Source organism: Penaeus vannamei, chromosome 14 (genome assembly GCF_042767895.1).
Source record: "Penaeus vannamei isolate JL-2024 chromosome 14, ASM4276789v1, whole genome shotgun sequence".
Lineage (NCBI taxonomy): Eukaryota > Metazoa > Arthropoda > Malacostraca > Decapoda > Penaeidae > Penaeus > Penaeus vannamei.
In genome coordinates this window covers 35944569-35972068 of record NC_091562.1, presented here as the reverse complement: position 1 = coordinate 35972068, position 27500 = coordinate 35944569, and the positions used below count along the sequence as shown (strand labels likewise).

Sequence of the window (27500 nt, the reverse complement as noted above, 5' to 3'; positions counted from 1 at the left end):
TGTTTCATCTTTCCTGACATCTGAAACCACCTTTCAAAATATGAAAAACAGAATTCATATGGCTAATTCTAACATGTATTTTGTGCATCTCCTATTATTTAATAATAACCTACAACTACCTGATCCATTGAAATGAAGCTTGCATAGTTTAAAATCCAGTCTGAATAACATTACTATTGATACAAAAACTGATTTCTACTTTAAAACTGCTCTACATTTAGATTACTTATAAATATTCATGAATATGAACAAATAAATATGAAAATAACATATTTATATATATTTATACAAATATTCAAGTTTAAATATATCCTATTATACAAAATTTCTCTATCTTAACCCATACACTGTCCATGGTAGTTTTGCTCTGTGAATTTTGTGACCACTTGGATTCATATGCATGTAGTAATCAAGGAGTCAAAAAGTCTTGTCTTTGTGACTTTGAATCTTTCTAAAAATTATATACATTTTTTTCATTGTGCTACTAATATTGACACTTAATTTGATCACTGATGTGATCATTATTATAATGTTATTAAGGTATTAACAATAATAATAATAAAAAATCTCTCTGAACATCAAGTAACAGTGTAAACAGATGAGATAGATAAGATTAGTAATTAACTTTTAGTGACAACACTCTTGTAGAAACATCTGTGTAAACAAATTAAATAAACTAAAATTACAGTCAAAACTTAGAATCGTACATCCCATCCCAGCGATAACGGGTTAAATACTAGTAAAAAGAACAAATGAAAAAAATTGTCTGACTGAAGATGTTATACACATCCTTTTTACGGAGAATATGTTTTTTTCTCTGATATACATGATAAATGACATATACCATATAAGCAACATATAAAGTATATTACAATTACCTAATGCAAGACTAATAAGTTTCTTAAACTATCAAATATCAATATTCTACCCTTTTTAAATCTAAATTTTTGTAGACAAAGCTATTTCCAAACAAACAAAAAATAATAACAAATAAAAATAAATAAAAATACTCATGTGACGATATTGGAAAGTATATCCATCGATACTAGGTTCAGCTTCTGTCTGGAGTCAAACGCATCTGTGTCTATTCCATCACGTCTATTTCTTTAACTTATTCACTGCACGCTTCACTCACTTGCTTGGATAAAACAGAAGATCCTGCACCCTCAATATGTCTAGTCATGATAGGCAGAATATGAAATGCATAAGGAAAGTTAAGAGATAAACATAAATATAAATGAGTCAGCATTTTGGGTGGAGAACATGCTACTATTATCAGCATGAGTAAGACCTGTTTTGGCCATTTTCTCTTTTTTACTAATGTTATCTGTATTTGCAAAGTATGATTGTGGTTAATACCAGTACTTTTCTATTTCATCTTTTGTGTACTTCAACGGAAATTTATGCGTCTATTACAGTACAAAGGGTGTCTATATGCCAAATCACTAACCAGATAAACAATAAGGCAAACAAATGCTAATCCTTTGTGTTTACCAGGCAGGTAATAATGATAAAGTCTTCAGCTCTGCAACCATTGCACGGAAAATTACACATAATTTTAACATGAAACAATACTTTACTGAGTAAAACTGATTTCCCTATTTCTAACAAATATAAAAGCTGCTTTGTACTTCTTGTAATCAAACCATAAAATAAACAGCATTCTTTTTTACTCTTTCATCCTGCAAACTAAGAATTTCCTATGGAAATAAATATGAAAAATTTAACAGTTTAAAGACAAACTAAGAAGTGACTGGTTCCTCCACTGCTCAATTTTTTAGCAATGACAGCACTTAAATTCAAAAACTGTAATGTCCATGTTATAATTACTAATTGTCAAGGTACTGCTGCAACATTATTAACCTCCTGCTGCCGGGAAAAAGTAATATACAGTTGTGGACATTTTCAACTGATACACCATGAGTCTGGAGGTGACAATTTTTATCTGGCTATACATATGTAGTGTGTAGTATTCCATGCAGCAGAGACATTGGTCTGTAACGCTGACTGTGATTGTTTAAAATAATTTTCCAATCATCTAGAACAGGAAGGAAATCTGACTGAGGAAATCATATCAGAATGTCATTATCATACAAATCATAAAACTTCATAACAAAGACTGACTTTTATCTGCAACAGATGTCCATGAAATAATGACAATATTTCACAGATTTGACAACTGTGCCTAAGCAATGCTTGTCACCTACAGTGTAAATGAACAGTAAACATGTTTTTATTTTCAGTAAATAATACTATTCATGATGTGTACATACTGTTTTATGTTTGAAAATAAATGTGCTAGACATCAAAGGTCATATACCACTATGGTAAAGTATTGCGTTGGAAAGGGCAAAGGAGAGTTAAAGATTATGATAAAATGTGTTAGATGTTAAAGGTTTGAAAGTGTTATAGGATAGTATGGAAGTGAAAAGGGAAAAAAGGGGAACAAGTGAACTAGAGCAGATATTAGTATAAAAGGGAGGGTTAAGGAGGTAGGGCGGTTGAGTGAATTATAGTGTATCTGTCACTGGGGAAGGTATATGAAAAATGTTCAAGAAAGAATTGAGATAGCAGCTGAAGAATAGGAGAAGAATCTGGGAAGAGGGGAAGGTGTTAGAAGTCAAAGATTGGTGGGTGTTATAGGACAGTATGGTAACAAAAAAGGAAAGGAGGGAAGTAAATGAAGTAGAGCAGTGATTAATAACTGGGAAAGGTTAAAGAGGTATAGCAATTAAATGAATTGCATTGTATCTGTGATTATGGAAGGAATAGGGATAATAGGTGATAATTGAAGATAGGTAGATAGTGTCTTAGTAATAGGGGATGAAGTAACTGAGGGTTGAGATAAAGAATCAGGAGTAGGTGAAGGAGTAGTGTACACAGGTTCGATAGGGAAGGTGGGGTCTGGGGAAGGGTACTGTGATAAAAGAGATTCACATGTGCATGCAGGAGGGAGTGGGAGGGACAGTGGGGAAGGATGGGGTTTTGAGAGGGGTCTTGGTTTGGGTGGTATGGTTGGTTGATAGGATGAGATATTTGGAAAAGAATGGGGTTTTAGAGGGGGCTTTGGTTTGGGTGGTTGAGAGGATGACGTATTTTGGGATGGGGTAGGGGGACTATAAGGGGGTAGAGTTACTGAGTGAATTGTAGTGTACCTATGACTGGGGAAGGAATCGGGATATTGTTCAAGGAAAACAGAGGTGGCTGTTGGAGAAGTAGAAGAATCCAGGGGATGAGAAAGGGGAACTGGGGAAGTCAGTGAAGTATCAGGAAGAATGCCTGGAGGGAAGGGGTCTGGAGAAGGACACTGTTGTGATAGAGAAGATTCGTGTGAGTATTCAAGTGGGAGCGGTAGAGAGGGTGGGGTATGTTGGGAGGGTGTAGGAGGAAGGGGGGTGGCATTTTTTGTTTAAAAATAATTTGAAATTAAATGTTGTCACTGATGTTTAGCTATCAAGATTATGCTCAAGGTTCTAGTTATAACATTTCCAATTGTTCTTTTTTAAGGAAAATACCACACATTTCAAGAAATATGATTGTTATTTGACAAAACTTTGTAATATTTCAAAACTTTTCAACATAATTCTAAAGACTGATATTAGTTGCCAGTGAATATATTTGCGAAATACCAAGTGCTACTCACAGACTTCCATTCAAACAAGAGCATTCCATTCACAAAATACTGGTTACTACATATGTATTGCCAGAAAAATAGGGGTATACCAGTTGGAAATGTCTGCAGCTGTACATGATAGTTCTGCTTTATGAAACATGTCAAGACCTAGACGGCTCCACAAGTATTCAGCTACCAAGGTGTCAATTTAGTCAGCCGACCTAAACTCATACGATTTCCCCTTTTCTTAAGTTTTTGTGAATGTTTTACTTTGAATGCTATTAATGCTGTTATTACTGTCACTGATCTTATGATTATCACAATGTTATTAACAATAGTAAGTACAACACAAAGCAAATTGCTTTACTTAAAACTGCTGTTTATCAATCAGTTCTCCAGTCATATTATTATATCACTATTATTATACTGGTAGTAGAATCATGGGTTTTCATTTAATAATGACTGCACTAAGATTGGGAAAATTAAAGGACTGTCAAAAAGAGAGATAAAATCTACACTCATTGATATATAAAGAAAGAAAGAAGAAGAAGAAGAAGAAAAAAAAGGAAGGTTTAGTTTTAGAGGGGTGCAGTCACTTTGTAAACAATTACCGTACTGTATTCCAGATGAGCAGAGGTAAAGTAATTTACCTGGTTACCCAAATTTGTACTTTTAACCCACTCATGGTGGATATGTGCATAGTTGTTTGTGCTTTGGCCAAAACTGTGCCCCTTAAAAGTAGGCTGATAGCCTCTTTTTAGCCTCATTTCATAAAATAATTATGTACTCAGCAGCAAAAAGCTTAGAGATCAAGCAAAATATATGCCATCTTGCTTCTAACATCTAACTCATGCAATCTGCCTGCATGAAAAGCCTGCCATGTGGCTTGGTATGGCATTGGGATATCCTGAGGTGAGGGAGTTATAACAACAGTAACAATAATTACCAATAACAGTTAAATATTCAGAATGCCTTCACATAACCGATCTTGATGATTTTGGTACTGATGGCTTCCTCTCACTCTCTACTATCCAAACATATTGACACAGAAACCCCTATTATCCGCAATCATAGCCCCAATAGCAGGGAAGGGTTTGAGGAGGTACCAAGGAAATTGTGGGGTAAAATACAAACAGAATACAGTAAATACATAACTATGGTAATAACATACAATGAATAAATTGCTACTTTTGTAATACAGGGAGCTGTATCCCCTATAACCCCCCTGGGGGGCTCTCACGCACCAACCCCTCTCTCTGGAAGACAAAGAACCCTCTAAGTATGTACAGCAGAATGAAGTATGAGAGAATCACATGCTCCATTCCCAACCCCACCTGAGATCCCTTGCAGCTCAGCTGCATCTATCAATCACATTAGTATATTATAATGCCTAGGCTATATCTTGTCGTATTCATATGCTCTATCCTGTTATGGATATGTTGAGGATTCTTTGTTATCAGGCAGGGGTTGGGGGCAGCAGCCCCCAAGGTAGGGTCATATTATAGTGAGTTATTAAATGGTATTATGAATTATTGTGGTCTTATGTTATTAATATCTTAAATGGCAATTATCCTAGTACTTTGCCCTACCTGTTATCTGGGCCAAGAATGTAGCAGTTTTGGGTGGTTCTGTGGCATAATTCCTATATGTATGTGTGTGTATACTAGAGTGTAAGAGGAATCCATCCATATCAAAATTGTTCTGACTGACTGTGCGAAGACATTCTAAACAATTACCCAATAACACTAATGAAGAAGATACAAAAAAAAAGTAATAGCAATAATGATAACAACAATAACAATAATACTGACAATAATAATAATAGTAATAAATAACAGTAATAATATTAAATAAAAACAAAAATAAGCAATCATTAGTAACAAAATAATGAATAGCAATAACAATAATAATAACAACAATAGTAACAATTAGCAATAACAATAATAATAATGATGATAATATTACAACAATGAGAATTACATAAATAATAAATCAATTGCAAGAACAGCAGAAACAGCAATAGATAATCAGTCATATAAACATTCTACAAATATTCTCCATAGTTTCAATTTACCCATTCAAAATTCGGTAAGTGGACATAATGTGGGGTTGTTGGCGTACACTGAAACTTTCCCATGTTTGCACCTGACTCATTCGATGGTTTGCAGGCAACATTAGGCACCTTAAAGCTTATATTTTGTAATCATTTAATAAAACTTTGAAAAAATGAATATTTACCTTTGCTTTTGATTCTATTACAAGCATAAAAGTTTAACCATAGAAATGATGTTGCTACTATCGCTGAAAAACAAGCTCCATCCGATGAGCTGATGGTGCAGGAATGGTCGTGATACAGTGCCCCCTGCTACTTTGTCCACAACAGCCATAGCATTTACATACATGCCACCCAGCAGCATTGGGTGAAAATGTATCATATGCATGAATTTAACAACTCAGATTCAGTCACAGTTAACAATAACATTCAACTAGTTGTCTTAACACGATCCTTCAAACAAAGCATTACTAGCTAGTGATTAGTTAGTCATGGCATCTTGTGAAAAATAGTAACAAAGTATTACGAATAAAGACTCCTAATACATTTCAAAATCGTACATCCATACTGAAATACAAAAAATTGATAAGTAAATAGATAAAGAAGAGAGAGAGAGAGAGAAAAAAAATACTTTCTCATTTAAGCATTTGAGGTATAAACACTATTGATTATCTTATATTGGATATTTAGTAAGTATGTAAGGATAATACTTAAAACCAAACAGGGTCAAAACACATTTGCAGTGATCAAAATTATCATCACAGCATGTGTATTTTGGGCAATCTGGCGTAGACCAACAAATCTCCAAATCTTGTACATATTGGTACAATGGAATTTGGATTAGATCCTTATCAGACAATGCAATGCAGAAGATACCTACACTTGTAAATCTCACCAGTAATTTAACATCAAATAAGGATATCCAAATGTACTAGTGCTATGCTGATTATTTGAACTACAACAATATTTTAATTATCATGATTCACATCAAGTCTCATGTGGATTACGAAAAAATGCAAGCAATGAAATTACAAGAAAATATCTCAATTCGAAAGCTGAGGAACGTGTCTCACAAACACGACCAAATTTCAAGTGTGTGTTATGAGAAGTTAGTTACGAGAAGATATTCTTGTTTTGAGATATTGAAAGGCACTGTGGATGTCCCGAAAACACAAACGGCAAAGTCCAACATGTTAAGTTTTGTGAATGGGATTTGTGTTCACTATTTTTCTGTACAGAAAGAATCACCTGCCATTTTATCTTAATGATTTACATAATATTCAATTTTATTATGTACTTTATCTTCAACACATAATAAGCCACAAAAATACAACATTTTAATTGCCAAACCACGGATATTTGGACACAAAGGTCTATATTAATTTTCTATCAAACTGTCTGTTTTATTCATATTTCTCAAGTTTCTTTTCAATCTTTCTTTATCTTGTGTTACCTTAACATGAAAATTAATATTCTGTCTGCCTCATACATCCTGAAGAAATTCTTATGGGGAAAATTCCATGTGTAATTAGTTTTGTGAGGTAGCAAGCCAGCTGTTGAACTAATCTAATTCCAAATTTCTAGAGCTCCTTCTAAGACACCATAACATTACAAAATAATAAGAGAAAGAAACATGAATAATATAAAAGAAAAACATGAAATAATCCCAAAAGAATATCTCTATCCACTAAAAAATACCTAAAAATATTTTCCTGAAACTAATCCACATGCATTGCTCTGACCTCCATACCTATACATCCACATCACCATTACAAAACCTTCCCCATTTTTAATCAAATAACCTACTTAGGAGCAAAATATCTCCTCGAATTATCCCCAAAACAACAGAAAACCCAGAATTCCCAGTACCTTGAGCCTTTTCTTCGCCATTCCGGATGTTACAGCATGAAATGAGGCGCAACAGCTGACTCTCTCTCTCTAAGGTATGACGTGTAACACTGTCTTGTATGTCTCTCCTGTCTGGATCTCTCTGGAAACTCTTCCCTCTGTGCAGGTGCCCGTCTCATCGGATAGAATAATTTCTTGTTTATTTATTCATATTATTACAAGAATAATAGATATTTAGAGGGAGTATTTTTTTTAATAACGCATGTACGGTTTCTATTCCCACTGTACGAGAGTCGGGTCTGTCAAAGCCCCGCTATTGTAGCACGAGAAATATTACCTGGTTTTTAAAAAGCCCCAAAAGACACCAACCCGCATTCACTACGTCACCGTCACTCTAAAAGGGGGAGGAGTCAATGAACTCCCCCCCTAAGCCCCCTGGTACCCCCTAGCCCCCCTCCCCCTGGAACGTTGCTGAAGACGCCCCTGCGAAGACGTCTCCCCAGTGACGTACAAGGAACAGCTGTTTCTACAGGTACGCTGACTTTGACCTTACTTTAGGGTCCTTTGGTGACCTTGGCAGTCAGATTTGGGGGCTTTTTCGGATAGAGGGAGGTTTCGTGTGTCGGCTGGAGCTGGCTGTTTGGAGGAAGTTGGTGACGTGAGGGTGATTTAACAGGATGAATTACCTGGACTTTCTTCCTTGACTTCCTCTTCTCGGCCATGATCGCCTTTACATCTCAATGGAGAGGTTGAAATTGTGTTCCCCGTGCTATTTAGACGATTAAGCCGATGTTGTAATTATTTTCCATTTTGTTGATGTAACCGATTGTTCACTTTGTTTTTGTTAAAGGTCGGAAAGAAATATTGATGAAATGCCAGACGCGCAAGACTATAGATTCTGATTTGATTGTGTGGCGGACGCTTATTTCGTATTTCACTTTTTATTATTCCTTGCACTGTCTTGTTCTTCCTTCCTTCCGCTGAAAAAGAAAAAGAGAATATCATGATGTAGTCGGGCATATGATAGTTACGAAAAAAACGATTATTAACATAAACAATATGTGAATAATAGCGATGTCTCTTTGGTGGCGAATGATAAGCCTTCTCTTATCTCTTTATCTATTATACTTTCGTTATTTTTAGACTGTCAGTTAATTTTCTCGGATTTAAGAAAAAACAAGCCACTACGGTGTTTAAGCTCGTTTGTGTGTGTTTTTACATCAACAACATATTTGTGCACGAGAGAGATTCTGACATTTATGGGGGAAAGAATGTCATGAAATATGCAGTCACCAGGAAGTATTACGCAGCAGCCTGGCACGTACACGCTGTCATGTGAACGAGCACAGGTATAGACAGGTTATAAAATTGTATATGCATGTCATGCACTAACACGCAGATTAACATATACATAAAATAGACTCGTGTGTGTATGTGTGTGCGTGTGCGTGTGCGTGTGCGTGTGCGTGTGCGTGTGTGCGTGTGCGTGTGCGTGTGCGTGTGCGTGTGCGTGCGCGTGCGCATGTGCGTGTGTGTGCGTGAGAGTGCGTGCGTGTACGTGTCCGTGTGTGCGTGTGTGCGCATGTGTGCTCGCGTGTGTCTTTGCTTGTAAATTCGTGCGCTTGTGTATGAATGTAAATATGTATAGTGGACTGTAAAAATTATACTCGTAGTGACAGCATCCCGTTACAGCGATACGTTTGGCAAAGTATGCCATAGTGTAGGCCACGAGAACGACAGACTTTCTTTTCCTTCTTATTATTCTGCCCCATCCCCTTCATTTTCCTGGTCTCCTTATTATTTTTTATATACATTATAATCATACTACTACTACTACTACTACTACTACTACTACTACTACTACTACTACTACTACTACTACTACTACTACTACTACTACTACTACTACTGTTACTTCTGCTGCTGCTGCTACTAAAGAAAAAGGAAATGGTACACTGATAGAAAAGAGAGAAATAAAGATAACGATAATGATGATAATAATGACAGATAATGATGATAATAATGACAGTGATATTGATGATTAAGATAATAATAATAATAATAATAATAATAATAATAATAATAATAATAATAATAATAATAATAATAATGATAAGGATAATAATAATAATGATAATAATAATAATGATAATAATAATGATAATGATAAAGATCATGATGATACTGATGACGATGTTCCCAACGAACCATCATGTACCATCAAAAGATTTGTTTTATTTCTTGAAAATCAAATTAGAAAAACGTGATCTTTATATTCTTGGGGAAATCCTGGTGTTTTCTGTAAACATCATGTTTAAAATCTCTTAATACATCGCCACAACCTCGTCTATTTTGGTAATGTTTATTTTTGTTATTATGTTGTTGTTGGTGGTGGTGGTGTTTTTATTGTTATTATTACCATTATTACTAATATCATTATTATTATTATTATTATTATTATTATTATTATTATTATTATTATTATTATTATTATTATTATTATTATTATTATTATTATTATTACTATTATTATTATTATTATCATTATTATCATTATTATTATTAATAATATTATTATTATTTTGTTGTTGTTGTTGTTAGTGTTGTTGTAATACTGGTGTTATTGTTTTATTGTTATTATTACCATTATTATTGTTGTTATTATTATTATTATTGTTATTATTATTATTATTATCATTATTATTATTATTATTATTATTATTATTATTGTTATTATTATTATTATTATTATTATTATTATTATTATTATTATCATTATCATTATCATTATTATTATTATTATTATTATTATTATTATTATTATTATTAACAGCATTACTATCATTATTATTCTTGATTCCATTGCTGTTGTTACTACTACTGCTACTATAATGTCTGTCATCACCATGTCACTGCCATCATTAACACCATTCACTCACTATAATCAGTAATAACACCAGTAATGAATACATCAGCATCCTCATCTTCACCATCATCAACTTCAAACATGTATTTCTGAAGTTAATGCTTGTAAGCAAATGCCGTCGGACTTCAACCAAGCAATTTTTTGATGTCCGTCTGTGAAAGGAGGACCGAGGTGCCTTGCCGCTCTGCTTGGTAACTAGTTCAAGCTTACATGTCATTATCTACCTTTGCGTACATCCATTTAGGTAACACCGAGGGACCCCAATACAAGAACTTATTACTAAACGTCATGTTTTAATTGCTTCAGTTGATAAAATAAAAGTACGATAATCTTCAGTGCAGAAGGTTTAGCACGATTTCGTTACTTGCAGATATGATCCTTGCTTTAATCGGCAAGAAGCTTGCTTTGGTTTATAAACTGCGTAGCAAATAGTCACACCAGATCATGGCGTCTTTTAATGTTGACTTTATCATTTAAGATAGTCATCTTCGTTACCTTATATATCGATGTTTTATATAGCCGGTACTACTTTTGATCTAAATCTATTGAATGTATGCGCATGTACATTTATGATATTAGATAATTTGGAACGAAATGGGAAACATATGTTGTAATTTGGTACGTTTCGGAAATATTATATTTTCACTTCTTTTCCCAGGATAGAAGATGGAGGCTATACTCTTTGCTGTCCGAACCAAGTACAGTGACGTAACCCACATTAGTACCGAGGAACTTGCTAGCTGGTTAGGCTCACAAAACAGTACTGTGAGTTCTGGTTCTGCAAGTGAAATCTCTGAGATGGTTCCCGAGTCGCAAGGAATAGCAAGATCTCCGGAACCGAATGAACTCAAGCATCAGGATAATATAATATTACTTGACGTTCGTGAGGAAGACGAGTATAAAGTGAGTCATCTCGAAAAGGCTAGGAGAATTAGGGACGACCTCAATGCAGAGGAAGTTGAAGAACTCCTCAAAGAGATCTTGAAGCCATTCAACGAAAAGGAGCCTGAAGAGGAGCTCAAGATAGTATGTTACTGTTCCCTTGGATACAGGTCTTCTGACTTGGCTAGAAAGTTGAAAACCCAAGTTGATAATGTGAAACCCACTACCCCTGTGCAAGTATTTAACCTGGAGGGCTCAATATTTAAATGGGCCAATGAAGGTCGTAAACTTGTTGATAATTATGGGAATGACACTACGTATGTCCATCCTTATAATATGGTCTTTGGAATGACCCTGAAGAAATGTTTGCACAAGTATAAGTAATGTAAGATGTGATAAGTCCATGATATTACCAGTTTCTCTGTACTTCTGTAGATAGTATCATTTCCAATGAATGACCAGTACACAGCTTTATTAATTAATTCCACTAATCTGTCAGATTTTCAAGTTTCTCAAAAAATGTGCAGTATTGTCAATGTATGCAAATGTAGAGAACCAGTGAAGATGGACTCTAGTAATGATAATCTTTTACCACATTATCTTTTCAGGTACCTTTTATCATGGTTTTGTAAATGTTTACTCAAATTGACAAAGTTGAGTTATATGTCAGTTTTAACATAAAAATTATAGAGAATTAATTAAAAAAGCTTCTAGTCTGCACAAGGAAGAAATCAGGATTCAAGTTTGCACTTGAATTTATTTCGGGAAAGTTTTACTATTCCGGGACACATTTGGGATAGGATTCTAAAGATAATTGATATCATTTAGCCATAGTATTTATACATATCAGTAATAGGTGTTTATAGTAATAGATGGCTAAAATTATTTATGTAAAAAAAATATTTATTTTCTTCACAAAGTGTTATGTACCACAGATTATTTTGAAGTGCAATATCTTGTGATAATTATGTAGTCAGTACATTACATTCTAGTTTAACTGTGATAATTTAAATTTTGTATGATTGTTGCTGCTATTACTTCAAAATATAAATATACTTAAAACAATGAATATTTTATTGTTAATCCATCAAAATTATATATACACACAAAGTTAATCTTTACTTCTGGGTAAAATAAAACAAATTTTTGCTTTGTCTTTTAGATTTTATGTTAAGAAATACATAATTACATCATAGAGAAGTAATGAAATAGACAAACGATTCATGATTGTTGTTCTTAAATGATATATACAAGGGTGTTTCTCAAGGAAATACTTGAGTGAAGAAAAAAAAATATTGGGTACTTGAAAGAGACACCGAAATATAAACTTAATTATTTTGTTAGCAGTGTACATATCATTACACTCATATAAAATATATCACAAGTAATGTACTCAATTACCATTACCTTTTGTGTTCACTTTCAAATTCCCAAAGATTTTTATGTGATTTGACGAGCGATCATGAACCTTTTGTAGCATCTCCTTAAGGATCACCTTCCCTCATCACAACACACATATGCACAACTGAGAAGCTCCATTGTGTATCAGTACATGAGCAGCAGAAACTTTTATTATTTTCCAAAATTTCATACAAAAATATGATTAATCTTTCATATACAAAAATGTGATTTGTATTTCTTAAGGCATATCCATTATGAAAGTCTGTAATTTTTGATAATTCACTCAATATAACGGAAGAACCTTGCATGATTTAATTGCCGAGATATATATATATATTTTCCACAGTGTTGTAGGATTAGCAGTAAAGTACTTCCAGACAAGCTCGGCAATTCTTAACCATTTCTTTGATTTGGGTTGAGGCTTGTCTTCTTTTTTGAAATATTTCTTCTTTTCTTCATAGTTCTTTTGTGAAAAGACAGCATCTCCACAAAGCTCAGAATTGCCTTTCCTGTCTCACATTAAAAAAAGGGGAAAAAAATAAAGACAGCAAAATGCACACTTTTCACCGGTGATCAGTGTCCAGGCAAATTAAACTAGCATGAGCTTTGTAGCCTCAGCTTTGTGTGATTCTGGTGTGGAGTTGAGTGAAGATCAGGGATGTCACTCCAACACTTATTTTTAAATGAGTTTTATCCCCTACTGTATATGGATACGCACAGGCATTCTTGGGTTGCCTGGGAAAACGGGGATAAAGCCCGGCATTTTATAAAAGTATGAAATGTATTTTGTGTCAATTTCTTGGCAATGCATATTATTATCCCTCAATTAATTGATAAAAAAGAAACAAAAACAAAAAACAAAAATATATATATTAGAAAAGTTAATAATCACTGGATAAAAGTAGACACTAACTGGTTGAATACAATACTGTACTCAGGTTGGCATTGCCTTTCCTCTGTTACAGAACATGTCAGTTTGTCTTGTGTACACAGGCAATCAATTTTGGTCTTACTCAAAACAATATTTTTGCTATACACTGACTAGCTTATTCTTCCTTCAAAAATAAACTGCTGTCTCATAATTTGTCTTCCAAATTGCCTTCATGAAACCAAATTCTGCAACAAAGTCAATGTAAAACAACTAACCAATGAAAGTGCCTGCTCTTATCCTGTTAACATAAAATCTTCAACATGAATTGATGACCACCACGACTAAAATTTCTTCCTTAAAGAACTGGGAAAAAGAGAACTGTCGGTCGTCAACAATGCTGAGCTTACAACCAGTTTGACTCGATAACAAATGGAAGAATTAATATGGTACAGTATTATACTTCTAAAGCAACATTATAATGCCAAACATATCTGATGAGGCCAGACTAGAGTAATTATCAGGAGTAGTTGTTTGTTTGTTCAGCAGCAAAAGAGTAAACTGCAAAATTAACAAGTAGTTTACATCCACCATTTTGTATTTGCTCAACTTTTGTGAGAAAAAAAGGAAAAAGCAAGTCTTCACAGTCACCATGTTAATCATCCTGATATTGTAAGAATAGAAAAAGAGGAAAAATATCCTAAATTCTGAGTTATAAAGAAAGCAGTGAAATAAGAAAGGACCTAATGAGAAATCAGACAGAAGTTGAAATGTCACACAGTCAAACATTGAGTGATTACATGCCAGTCCTGAAGAAAAAAAGAATAAAAGAAAGGATGGCAGTAGTATTCTTTAAGTCCCATTCACTGTTCACTGTGTTACAAATAATACTGACATAATCTTATAGTACTGCATACTATATTGAAAACGGAAACAAAAAATGTACCAATCATGATAAAAGAAATAATTAGACACAAAATCTGTTCAATAGAAGCACCACCCTATATACAGAAAAAATTACAATAAAATAATAAATCATTATTATATCTGAAAACATGGTTAAAGAGAGATAAGATACACCTTGCAGTTGCAATAACATATGCACTGTACAAATCAGTGAGTTGGATCTTTTGATGCAATAGGGTTATAGAATGCTATGTGGGTTCAGTACAACTTTTATCAACATATGAAAATAAATTTTGGGATTGTTTATAAAATGAATTATTGGTTTTGATACACACATTCTATCTCTTTGAAGCACATCAAAACAAGAACCAGTTTGAAAAATATGACCGAAATGTTGGAAAGTGATGCAATCAATAATTCATTTTTAACATACCCATTAATCTAAACCAGCAACTGTACTTTTTATGCCCTTTGCCCATCCTGCTTAAATTACATGCCATGGCATTTTTGTTATTAATTTTTGACATGATGGGTTGATTCCTTAAAATGGAAAGACAAGCACATTTTGACCATTTTGAGAGTGAGAGAATCGGCTATCTGGACCCTTTATATATTTTCTGGTTTATTTTGACTTATGATAATCACATGCACACATCTGCACGAATCACCTAATACATGTATCTCTTTCTGTGTTACAGTATTACAATTCAGGTCTGTGTTATGAAGGTCATCCTTTGACTTACTTAACGATGACTTCAACCAGCAACTTTTAAAACAGCTCTCAGAGGGATTTTGTATTTTCACAATCTTTTGATCATGAAATGCACCATACAAAAATCTTACTAAATTGCTGGTCCTACCAATTTCATGGAAGCCCCGATATTCCATGATCAGCACTTGTAATATTTCTTTTTTCTTTCAATGAGGTCAAAACCAGTGTGATCATGAAATTTGGTAAAAGCTTGCATTCATATTGTACAACATGAATGAGTTTGATGAAAAAAAAGGACGTGACTCGTCGCTGCTTGTCTTGACTGCAGTCATTGTCTTCCATGAACACTGGAGCAATTGTAAAAACTGGCCTATAATCACATTTCTGTACTGATAATGAAAAACAGTCTTCATGTTATTATACAGTGTTGGGCTGTACGTGTTGAGAAATGTACTACACATCAATTGCAAAATTACTTAAGATAATGCTTATGAAAGTACCCTGATCCAATGGAGATAAACAAGAAAGGGAATTCTGGTTAAATAACAATGATCCACACGTTATTGAGAATTTTAGCAATTAGTTAAACAGTATGACGGCCAAATATGTGTGGACTTGTTGTATCCACCTTCAAACCCTTCTCATTAGGAAAAGCCCATCAAGTACAAATCCATAGCACAATAGTCACTGGTTTCTTCTTTTATTTTTCATTTTTACTTTTAAAATAATCCTCAACCAATCACCGTCACGGCCATTATTGTAACTTTCCAGTTTTTTTTTTCAGATGAAACTGCATTTTTTTGCCCCAAAGCCCGAGGTCCACACACACCATAACTTTGGAAAATGTCTTTTGTTTTTCTCTGTTTATGCTTCTGGAGTCTGACCAGATACAAACTACGGCACTGTCTTTGTTATGCTGAGCCGTCGTTACCCAGCACTCACTATCATCAAGACAGTAACACTTTCTTTGGCCAATAATTCTGTATCATTGTCACTCCACTTGACTACTCTGTCATTTCCATCTTCATTATGTATGGGATGACAGAATCTATCTGTACATTTCCTATTAGACCGGCAAAGAACAGCTCCTCCATAACCTGAGGAAAAAAGGAAATGAAAGTTAAAAGTTGATCGGATTTAGAGGAAAAATAAGTAAATAATATTTATCTAAACAAGGTTTTGTATCAAGTACCAAACTAAAATCTTCCGAGTCAATTGCTCATGTCAATATCTTACAGAAAATAAACATTTTAAACTCCACTCATTGAAACAATCTACAATAAAACTGAACTATATTTCTAAAAGATATCTTAATTACACCCAATAATACAGATTCGACATCCATCTCTTTGATACCTGGGGCTGAAGTGCTCTGAGTGGAGGTAACTTTAGGAGAAGTCTGGAGAATCTCTCGGGTGTATCTGGGTATGTGTCTTCCACATGATGCCTTAGCTCCTGAGCTGCCCTTTCTTGTAGTCGTTCTATCTGGTTCCTCTTGCTTCCCTGGATATTTTCTAAAGGAGAAGAAGGAGTGTGAGTATTTGGGGCAAAACTAATACACAAACAAACAAACAAAAAATCATGATGAGAGGCTCACCTAATACAGAAACTGCCTCAGTTAAAAGGTACGTTTTTTTAGAGTAGTTAATATCACATGCTATTTTTATTCTTGTTTTGTCAAAATTGGACTCAATTCAGTTACTTAACCTTTAGAAATAAAGAAAAAAGTAATTATCTATATAATTAAATTAACTTACATTTTTGCACTTAATGATAGATATTAAACACTAGCAGTACAGTGGATTTTCTACCCCAGTTTCTAAAATACACATTTCTTATGCACTCTATGCAAGTTTTTACTTCTCTTTCATTCACATATGCTTGTAACATCTGAAATTACAACCTACTTGATTTTACAGGAAGAAAGAGAAGAAGAAAGAAAAAGAGGAGAATGCAGAATCAAAAATTAACTAAAACTCACCATACTGGAAGAGCACTATGGTCTTAAGATAAGCGTATTCATGTTCATCTGGTTGAAGTTTTGTCATGGCTGTTACAAAATCTTGGAGACGACTTATGTGGTCCGAAACCTGAGAGAAAAAAAACAAAAAACATTATGATCTGTATTATCCTTTCAAAATTCCCACATCACCACAACATATAAATGAGCTTTAACACAAAAAAACAATATTTGTAATTTTCTTTCCAACATCCCCCAGTTAGGATTATCACTACAAAAACATGTAAATTAGCTATAACACAACAAACAATATTCGGTTTCAAATTTCCAGAATATGTTGAATGAAGACCTGTCACACGAACCTGTTTAAACCGGGAAGGTGTGAGCTTTTCACTGGCCGCAGCCTGTGTAAGGTGCGAGACGATTGCGGTGAGAATGGTGTTGAGGGACATGATCCTACTACATTGTGCCATGCCCAATGTGAACAGTTCTGACCAACAACCCCGAACCAACGTCACCTGCGTTTCTTGGCTGTGGAGGAAGTTTTTGTAATTAGTTAACATTTCTTAGATTTATAAAGCAAGTGTTGAAAACATTATTTAATCATGAATACTTTCAAAAGTATAATTTAATTTTTAATGTCTTAGATGGTTACAGCTGATGATCATTTACCTAAGTACAGTTTCATTCTGTTTGGATACATTATTGTTTAAAATATTGCAAGTCAGCTTTTACGAAATACCTTACATTAATTTTTCATAATAAAATATCTGCATACATTTATATATGTATAATTTATATAACAAATACCCATGAATATATCACTAAATACAAAGATATACAAAAAACTCACTTGAGGCACTGGAAGGTTGGGATATTGCGAGCCCAATGGACAGATAGGAAAAGCAATCTAGATGCTGATTCGCAGATGTAGTGCACGTTGAGGTAGGCGGGCATTGGGGACGGAGCGGTTAAGTTGAATGGCACTAAGCTGTCCGCCAGCAAAGGGCCATCCAGTTCATAGGTACTATCACTTTCGGTATCGTCACATTCCCCATTCTCTGAGCCGTTTAACTGGAAAGAAAATTTTATATTTATACAATGGGACCCTAAATACCAATCGCATTAGTAAAGGATGAGTATGAAGCTGATGATTCATTGAGATATAAATAATGAACCTCCCTCTTATGGATTCATGCCACTTATTGTGCACTTGTGTCAGTCTCTCAACTTATATTTGACCATGAAATAAACAATGCATAAATGCAGACAGATATGTAATAAATTATAAAGTAAGGAAACACACACACACATACATATATACTGTAATACACATTTATATGATTAACCTGCACATTTACTTATCAGATAGTATATTAAGTGTTTCTAGTTATATCTAATGTTCTGACACTGATTATTGTCTTTACAACATGCTCTCTATTAAATATCATCATATTTTACTATATATAAATTAAGAAGAAAAAGCTACTCACTTTTGACAAGTTTTCTAGTGCCTTTGTTACTTGCTTATCCTTTGTTTGTCTGTCATCATCACCATTAGCTGTTGGAGAATCATCATCTCGCCGTATATCACCGTTGCTACTCTCATGCCATTCTGCAAAAAAAAGTTGTTTAGAAACACTTTACATTGTACCCTAGAACTCCTAGTACTAAAACGAACTTTAACAAGTGACACATTTAGTAACTAAGACCATGACCTACCAGTTAGTCAAATTTTTATTATTCAACTAAAATGGTAAGGCGAGGGCACTGAAATCACAATAACATGTACAGCAGTCACCCAGTGCCAAGGAATTAAATAATCTCAGACACGCAAGTAGTACCTGCTTCTTTGGCGTCTCTACTGAAGGCTCCCTCAAAAGCCTTTGCCATCTGTTGGTGAAGTTCAGCAAGGCTGGTTGGGGGTTGGGAGGGAATGTCCTTCCCTACGACTGGGGTCTTGCTGGAAGCTAATGTGGGTGACTCTAGCCCAGCAAGAGGGTTAACTGATATGGGTGGGCTTCCTTCTTTTTCCCGGCGGTCACTGCTACCCAAGAAGCTGTTTGGCTTTCGCTCCGATTGGACAGCTAAGGATGTCCAAGGAGAAAGGTGGAGGAAAATAATATTGTTAGTCATATTTTATGTTTGCTTACCAATGCCTTTAGAGTAAACTAAATTTCTTCTTGAGATGAACTGGTTACATCCTGATTTTTGATTTTTCACTATTTTCTATTTTGGATTCAACACTTCTTATCTGTTTACTGTTTTAAAGAAATAGTGACATGTTTTATTATACACAAAGTTCAGAACAAAAAATATCAAAACTACTTTACTTATTTTTGCAACTACACAGTGCTGAAACATTGACTCTCATACACAATAGCCATGTACAGTTCTCTACTTTCCATTAAACTTGTGTATTCATAACCTACAATTATATGATCCTTACATTATCATCAATGAAATTCTTATCACATCAGAGAACAACAGTATGACAATAGATTTGTAATTAGGCTCAATTTTGCTCCTCTTGAAAAATTTAAATTGAAGTCCACTGATAAATATTTAAACATATAATTTTAAGATTATTTGAAATGAAAAAAGACAACCCAAGACTCTAGCTCAAGAAATGACCTGCAGGTCATGATTTTTGACTGTGCACAGAAATGAAAAATTTTGTGCATAAAGAGGATATGAAGATACATATGAACTAAACACAACGGCCAATTTTGTGATAATACCAACGCGTGTGTGCAGTCGGTGATCTCCCAGATTATGACCTGAATTTGTGACATTCTCATATGCAAATATCCCAAAATGCTGAATGTGCTTTGTTGATGTACTTCTCTTTTTGTTCTTTTCAGAATCAATCCCAGGACCTGAGAATGCTGGTGCCATTATCCAAGAATAAGAAAGGTGCTGAGGGCAATGATACCTCTTCTGCTTGATATAAAACAGGAGAAAGTGGGTGTGATGAGAGAAGGTAAAAAGAGTAGGGGAAAATACCACCCACCAATGGTACCGGGGCAAACGAACCACCATTTTCCCATTCATCAAGATTCAATGACCAACAGAGATTGGAAAACCTTCCTTTACGTTCTGACTAGCTTTTCCACTCTTTACCGAGAACCTAATCAAGTTGTTTTCAGATGTGAAAGAAAGATCATTGTTACAACCTCTGCCAAACACAAACCCATCAGTCTCCCCATGAACAATGAGTGTAAGTATCAAGACAGGACACTTCTGTTGGTGAAATGTACAGTTTATGAAGCCAGACACCAATGTGCACCATGATGGGTAGTGTTGCTCAGAGTTGAACCCTGTACCTTACATGAGACATCATTCTCACACTGTAGCAAAAGGTGATATGTAGTTTGATCACCTTTTGCTGTGTGTGGAAGGCACTGATGTCTCATGCACGTAACTACACTGCTGCAGTACTTCCATCCCAAATGACTGCCATTTGAATTAATATGATTCATTCCTGCAAGGGGCCTTAAGGTGCATGCCATGCCAAAAGTAATACAACATGGCAACAGTATAAACGAGCAAGGAGGGCATATCATTTTGAAGGAAGGCTACAGTGTGCAGTGGAACAGGGAAGAGATCCTTGTGCTCAGTACCCCTTTGAAGCCATAACCAGTGGTATCATAAAGTCAGAGACTAAAACTTTAGACTGACTTCCTCAGATACCACTGAATTATTACTTCCTTCAGAGGCCCAAGTCACGACAACCTCCTTGGTCACCGCCTGAGTAGCGACACGCAGCTTTGCACGAGGCAGAGGCGAGGGTATGAATGCTTCTGAGTCATGACATGCTGACCCATCTGACCTTGATCATAGCTGACCTTTTGTATGGTTACCCAAATGTCTCAACAATCGGTCATTCATGCTTTATGCTCATGCCGCCAAACCACCAGTAACCTGACCATAGTGTCACCCATTATTGTGCAATAGTTATTTTAGCAAAAAGAAACTGGAGTAATTTTTAATAAAGCTCACCTACTTATATTGGTAATTAAATCGACATGTTTTAATGAAATTAAAATTTAATTGTTTTATCTCCCAACTTATTCCCCTAATCACAAAAGGAAAAGATCTTAAATATTTTACAAAAAAAAAAAAAAACAAAGAGAAAAAAAAATCCTTTCTGATCAAAAGTCCCTGATTATTGATGTTTATGACATATCCTTCAACAACATAGCAATTCTTATAATTACCATATGAAGTTCTTATTATCCTAAAAATTCCCTTAGTGTTTAAAAAAAACTATATTTATGTTTCTGGGTGGAACAGGTATGCAAGAAAAGCATTTTAAGACAATTGCTGCATCTGAGATAACAGTTAGTGTATATCCTTGCAAATAAAACAAATTCTCTCAAACTGGGTGATTACTCCTGAATTGAAATGCCTCTTGAGGGTCTGGATTCTCCACCGATTAGGCTTGCACTTACCACCAATACATGAGGCTATATTTTTGCATAGGAAAGCTTTGTCATGAGGGTACCAGTCCTGTCGGGTCAGAGGTCAAGTGGCATCAGTGGCCAAGGTTCCAGTGTGGCTGTAGCATCTCCGCATCATGCACAGAGGCGTGTGCGCTCACAGGGGTGTGGCGGCCAGTACAGGGGGAGGGATACAGGATGGGCGTTTATATGAGGATATTGTGGGTAATTTCTATAGGTCAACAATGTAGGATGTTCTAATGTCTACTTATAAAGATTTGCTGTGAGGTGGCTTCAGTAAAGGCTGGTTTCTATAGTACAAGGTGTTAAGCACTTATAATTATATGCTTACACTACTAGTGTTGATATATACTTGTCTGTGTATATCAAAGTACAGTCACCAATCTACATGAATTACTCTAAATAAAAATGTATCTATTATTATCTGCTGTCTCAATCATACACATTGAAGAGTACAAGCTCAAATAAATAATCAAAAAAATAATAACAATAACAATAATGATGATAATAATAAGAATGGTGCATTGGTAGGCACATGGTAACTAAGCCAGTATGAAGGCGCTGACTCCCTTTAATAGTTTGCAATCCAAATATTTAAAGCCTTATTTTACATTTTCATACATTCTGATGAAGCTTGTTATTTGGTTAATATCCAGAACAAGACAAGATTACATTTATGGTTAAATTGTTAAAAAAACGGACTGTCAACAAGAGACAAACAAACAGAAAGCAAACATGTATGTATGTTACTTTGTCATTAGACGCGACAGAAGCAAATTAAGTCCAGCTAAACGTTTTTTTAAGATAATGAGAGAAAAAAAATACAAAGGAAGTAGTATTCACTCTTCCACTGAACAGCACTCGTATGTCGAGGACCTAGCTTGATCCCCCTGCTCTGGCCACCATCTTAATATTAGGGTGCCTAAGACTAAGAAAACAAAAGACAAAACACCACAAACTTTTGTACAAATCCTTAGTATCGTTCTTACAGTCGCTGCGCATGCCCATCGCCAGACATTTTTGCAGCCGGCAGTATTGACACCTATTGCGATGGTGCTTTGTGACCTCGCACGTCTTGTTCCCGCGGCAGGTGTAACCAAGCTGTTTGCGGATTGAGCGCTTGAAGAAGCCTTTGCAACCTTCACAGCTGATTGCACCGTAGTGCCGCCCTGAGCAAAGGAAGGTTGGGGGTTACTTCGGGATCGATTTGACAGAAAAAAAGGGTTGAAGTGGGTGAATCCAATGTGTATGCGTTCCTTCTTGTGGATATTCTTGATTGGTTTTGCTTACTAACAGGTTTGGCTAGGGAATCAACCAAGAAATCGACAATACCTTTTAACTTTATAAAATTATAATTACTATCATCACAAAACAGAAAAGTATAATTCTGCCATCTCTTCCAGTTAAACTTTAATCCCTACTTAAAATTTACAGTAATTATATATCCAATTTAAAAAACAAAAACAAGTAATAAAATGAACCTTTCACCGCATAAAAACGGTTCATAAACACCTAAGCTAACTCCTTTCCCCCACTGTTAATCATTCCTCCACAGGCTGTCGCCACTCGTACCTGATGCTCGGTCGCCGCACACAACGCACAGGTCCATGGCGACGGGCTGGCCTGTATTGCGAGACGTGTATTGCCGCGAGTTGTCAAGATCTCCACTTTCTATGTCGCTGCCTGAGCTGGCTGCTGCTGCTGCGGCGGCGGCGGCTGCAAGGCCTCCCCGTTCCTGGAGCTCCTTGAGGCGACCCATCCAGTCGCTGCTGCAAACGAGGACACTGTTAGCAATCTTCGAGGATACCGCTTTGGCGCGCATACCATAACTCTCCGCAGAAAACTACGCTTTCACAAATTTTCTCATATACGTAATCATCATAACCCTTGACTAAAGAATCAACAATATCCCCTGACACCCGGGACTATCTACAGGGCCATGCAGGACACGAGAGGAAGCCTACCCCAGGACGGGAGAGTTGCCGAGCAGGAGGGTGGGCGCCGCACTCAGCATGGTGTGTGTGAAGAGAGCCGGGTTGGTCACCATGAGGCCGCCGGCGGTCGTCACGAGCAGAGGATTTGATAAAGCGCTTGTGCTGTCCACGAGGTCGCCTGGAAGGGAGAAGGGGCATCACTATAGAAAGTTGTTTTCATAATCAGTACATTGATAACAAAAATGGGACAAGGAGACTTTATTTGTCTACCAAACATTAAAATAAAAGCGGTGACACAATATGCTAAATGTAGATGTTTATGCTGGGTGTTTTATGTACAAATGCTATTTAGTCCTGAACACATGTCCACCTGCAACCGATCCCCTATAAGCATAAGCATAAGCAGAGGCAATCCGCCTCGTTCAACACATCAAAACACGCCAACTTTCTTTCTTTATTCAACATTCCCTTACGAAATCTTGCAGACATGAAAATTTAATCAAACAGATACTTTAAAAACAAAAACATCTCTCTCCCGAGCCTCCGCCACTCGGCTCGACTTCAGCCCAGAAACACTTCCGTGTACAAATTTCCCTCCGCGAAAGAAATGAACTGCTCTGTGCATCCGTAGCTCTCACCTCTCACCTCTATCTCTCTCTCTCTCTCTCTCTCTCCTTCAGCGTTAACAGCTTCCGCGTGACTCTCCCATGCGTGTCGCGCCGTGCTGACCGCTGCAACACGAGTGTGACCGGACAATTACTGTTGACCCTAACGAGGCCTTCCAGCTTATCGATCTCCTGCCGAAGACCCACCTTCCGCTGCGTCGCCAGAGGGATTGGGGCGTCTTCAGGGTGATTCGTCATCTAAAACCACCCTGAAAACGGTCGACAACGAGACCCAGTCGGCTCTTAGGCACACTTGAAGCAAACGATGGAGAAAAGCGTACACACACACACACACACACTGTATACTATTTATCTACGTATATATATAGAAAAAAAAACAAAGATCTCCGCGCCCCTAGGACAGCCTTTACACACAAGCGTGTATCCCTCGCGGGTCACCCTGATCGCCTTCGCGTCCCTCCGCTGAGTGTTATTTCATAAGGCTCCCGACGGGGGCTGGGAGGACGGCTGAGGACACGCCGACGGGGACGATTTTAAAGTGGGGAGGAGAGGAAAGAGGTGTGAGGTATAGAGAGAGGATAAAAGATGAGGAAGAAGAGGAATGCGAGAGAGAAGTTTAAAAGAAAGGAGAAGACACTAGTGAGAAGAATAGAGAGAAAAAAAGTGAATAAAGAGGGAAAAGGAGAGTAAATAGAGAATAAAGAGAGAGAAAAAGAAAGGGAAGAAGAGGCACGAAAACAAAGAAGAAGAGAGGGTAAGGATAAGCACAAACGGAATCACTCTCCGACCCGCGCTCCGCCGTTATCGCTCGATGCCGAACCGCCCAACGGGGTGACGCCGCCGACACGAATCGACTCCCGGGTGACTTAGCTTCGTTCCGAGATTCTCCCTCTTCCTCATTCTTATCCTCTCCTCTGCCTTCCCTTTTCAAACGTATTTAGTCTAGCTTGGTATTCCTATTCTTTTCTTTTCTTCTCATTTCCTCTCTGTTTCCTAGCTCTTTCCAATCCTCTCTCTCTCTCTCTCTCTCTCTCCTTTCCCTTTCCAATCCTTTCACCACTTCAGCGCTTCAACCCCCCACCCCCACCCCACCCCAAGCCCTCCATCACCTCCACCCCACAACCCCCCCTCCACCCTTGCCTGACTGGTGGACATTATTTCATAAATTCATAATGCCAAATAACCCAGTCCATCTACCCTCCCCCCCTTCCCTTCCCCCCACCCCCTCCGCGGTCGCAAAATACGAACGGAAAGCGACCTCCCTCTGCCTGCATTCTCGGACGATCGTCTTCGCGTAGCTTTTACGGCCCCCGTCGAGTCCGAATTCCGTCCACGTGGGCGCTTGTGAGAGACACTTGGGTCTTAGAAACTCCAACTAAAGAAGATTTTTGCGATATTGAGAGAGGTCTTTTCTCGTCTTTAAGAAGTGGTGTTATGCCTATTAAGTGTATTTCTTCCTATCCCTAAATTTCTTATTGCACTCTGCTTATCCTGTTTCTTCTTAAGCGTTGTCCTTCTCGTACTAATATTCAAACACCTTTAACTCCCCTTTTTTATACTTTAAGCAACGTTCCTCTAAAAATAACAACAACAAAACAATAATAATAACAACAATAAGAATACCAATAATTATAAAACTAAAAATATGGAAAAACAACAAAAAAAACTAAAAACAAACGACTCAACCTAATTTCCACCTTAGCCAACCTCACCCCGAAACCCGCACCCTTACCTAACCTCCCCCTCCCTCCCTCCCTCCCTCCCTCACCCCCCCTCACACACCACCCTAAAATGAAAAAAAAGATAAAAAAAGAGAAAAATACACGAAAGGGGCGACTCAGGCACTTAGCGACAAACGAGAACGACGTGCAATTGCAGAGGAAGGCCGCGGTCGCCAGAAAAGCCGCGAAAAATGCATGGCGTGAGAAACCGAATGGCCGACTCGCCCCGCCAAGGGTGTCACGACCCGACTGTCATTAGGTGGGCGGGGCGTGGGTGAAGGGAGGTTAGTGGGGGCGGGGGGTAGGAGGGAGAGCTTTATGGGTGAAGGGAGGTTAGTGGGGGTGGGGGGTAGGAGGGAGAGGTTTATGGGTGAAGGGAGGTTAGTGGGGGCGGGGGGTAGGAGGGGGAGGTTTATGGGTGAAGGGAGGTTAGTGGGGGTGGGGGGTAGGAGGGATAGGTTTATGGGTGAAGGGAGGTTAGTGGGGGTGGGGGGGAGGGGGAGAGGTTTATGGGTGAAGGGAGGTAGGGGAAAGGGGGGAGGAGTGTGGGTGAGGGGAGGTTAGTGGGGATGGGGGTGGGGAGAGGTTTATGGGTGAAGGGAGGGTAGGGGAAAGGGGGGAGGAGTGTGGGTGAAGGGAGGTTGGTGGGGGTGGGGGTGAGGTTTATGGGTGAAGGGAGGTAGGGGAAAGAGGGGGTGAAGGGAGTGTGGTGGGAAGGGGGAGAGGGAGGGTTTGTGGGTGAGAAATGGCGGAATATGGGTGAGAAGTGGACGAAGAGTGGGTGAAGGAGAGGTTATGAGTGAAGGGGGGGGGGGGTGGAGCATAGCTTACGAAAAGCGGGAAGGTGAATAATCATAACAACGGTGAGAGACAGATAGGAGAAACGGTGGAGAGCGGAGAAGGGGAAGTATGGGTGATAAACATGAATCAAGGAAGAGAACCAAAAAGCGGAAATGAGAAGAGAGAAGAGCGTAAGTGAAGACAAAGTAGGAGGTGGGGAGTGTGGTTAAAATGGGAGAGGTTAGGGGAGGGGGAGGAGGGGGGGGAGAACCTCTCATGCAGCGAATGTGGATCATGAATAAGTCTTCATGTCTCCGTCAATTAGAGAAAGGAGTGCATGGCAAATACAGGAAGCGACGAAGATATAACGAGAAAGAATGGGAGAGAGAGAGAGAGAGAGAGAGAGAGAGAGAGAGAGAGAGAGAGAGAGAGAGAGAGAGAGAGAGAGAGAGAGAGAGAGAGAGAGAGAGAGAGAGAGGGAGAGAGAGAGAGAGAGAGAGAGAGAGAGAGAGAGAGAGAGAGAGAGAGAGAGAGAAATACATAAAGAAAGAACTAACAATAAAGAAAAAAAAGAAAAGGAATATACACATATAAAAAATCAGAACTAAACGAAAACGAAACTAAAACAAAGACAAGATAAAAAAAAAGAAAAGAAAAGAAAAGAAAATGAAACATTGACAGAGAAAAAAAAACTAACCCCCTCCCCCCGCACCCCCCCCACCACTCCCCACACCCACACACACATATAAAAAACATTCATATATATCAGGAACTTTACGACCCCCCTCCCCCCTCCCCCCACCTTAA

General features: G+C 37.2%; 3 protein-coding genes across 16 annotated transcripts in view; 1 reads left to right on the top strand and 2 right to left on the bottom strand.

Moving 5' to 3' along the window:
- Positions 1-8575, bottom strand: part of Trp1 (translocation protein 1) — a 19742-nt gene extending 11167 nt beyond the window's left edge. The window contains exon 1 of one of the 4 annotated variants that reach the window (XM_027367082.2): positions 8201-8575. In XM_027367082.2, the coding sequence (XP_027222883.2) occupies positions 8201-8236 (36 nt within the window). In that variant the 5' untranslated portion in view covers positions 8237-8575. Of the gene's footprint in view, positions 1-7535; positions 7694-8200 lie in introns of those variants that run through there. The other 3 variants (XM_070130062.1, XM_027367083.2, XM_070130063.1) reach the window with 3 other exon arrangements.
- On the top strand, positions 7825-12388 carry LOC113815001 (uncharacterized). Of its 2 annotated transcripts, none has more exons than XM_027367084.2 (2): positions 7825-8046; positions 11099-12388. In XM_027367084.2, the coding sequence occupies exon 2, from the start codon at positions 11107-11109 to the stop codon at positions 11704-11706; it is 600 nt and encodes a 199-aa protein (XP_027222885.2). In that variant the 5' UTR covers positions 7825-8046; positions 11099-11106; the 3' UTR covers positions 11707-12388. The 2 variants fall into 2 exon arrangements, with proteins under 2 accessions (XP_027222885.2, XP_027222886.2); XM_027367085.2 differs by lacking the exon at positions 7825-8046 and adding an exon at positions 8697-8863.
- A 77-nt stretch (positions 12389-12465) lies between these two features.
- LOC113814998 (orphan steroid hormone receptor 2) overlaps positions 12466-27500 on the bottom strand; it is a 214340-nt gene continuing 199305 nt past the window's right edge. For 7 of the 10 annotated variants that reach the window (XM_070130053.1, XM_070130059.1, XM_070130061.1 and 4 more), the window contains 10 exons: positions 23597-23744; positions 23205-23401; positions 22592-22801; positions 19014-19256; positions 18663-18784; positions 18023-18243; positions 17532-17700; positions 17191-17299; positions 16566-16723; positions 12466-16306 (listed from right to left, as the gene is read on the bottom strand). In XM_070130053.1, coding sequence (XP_069986154.1) covers positions 16214-16306; positions 16566-16723; positions 17191-17299; positions 17532-17700; positions 18023-18243; positions 18663-18784; positions 19014-19256; positions 22592-22801; positions 23205-23401; positions 23597-23744 — 1670 coding nt within the window. In that variant the 3' untranslated portion in view covers positions 12466-16213. The remainder of the gene's footprint in view (positions 16307-16565; positions 16724-17190; positions 17300-17531; positions 17701-18022; positions 18244-18662; positions 18785-19013; positions 19257-22591; positions 22802-23204; positions 23402-23596; positions 23745-27500) is intronic. The other 3 variants (XM_070130056.1, XM_070130057.1, XM_070130058.1) reach the window with 2 other exon arrangements.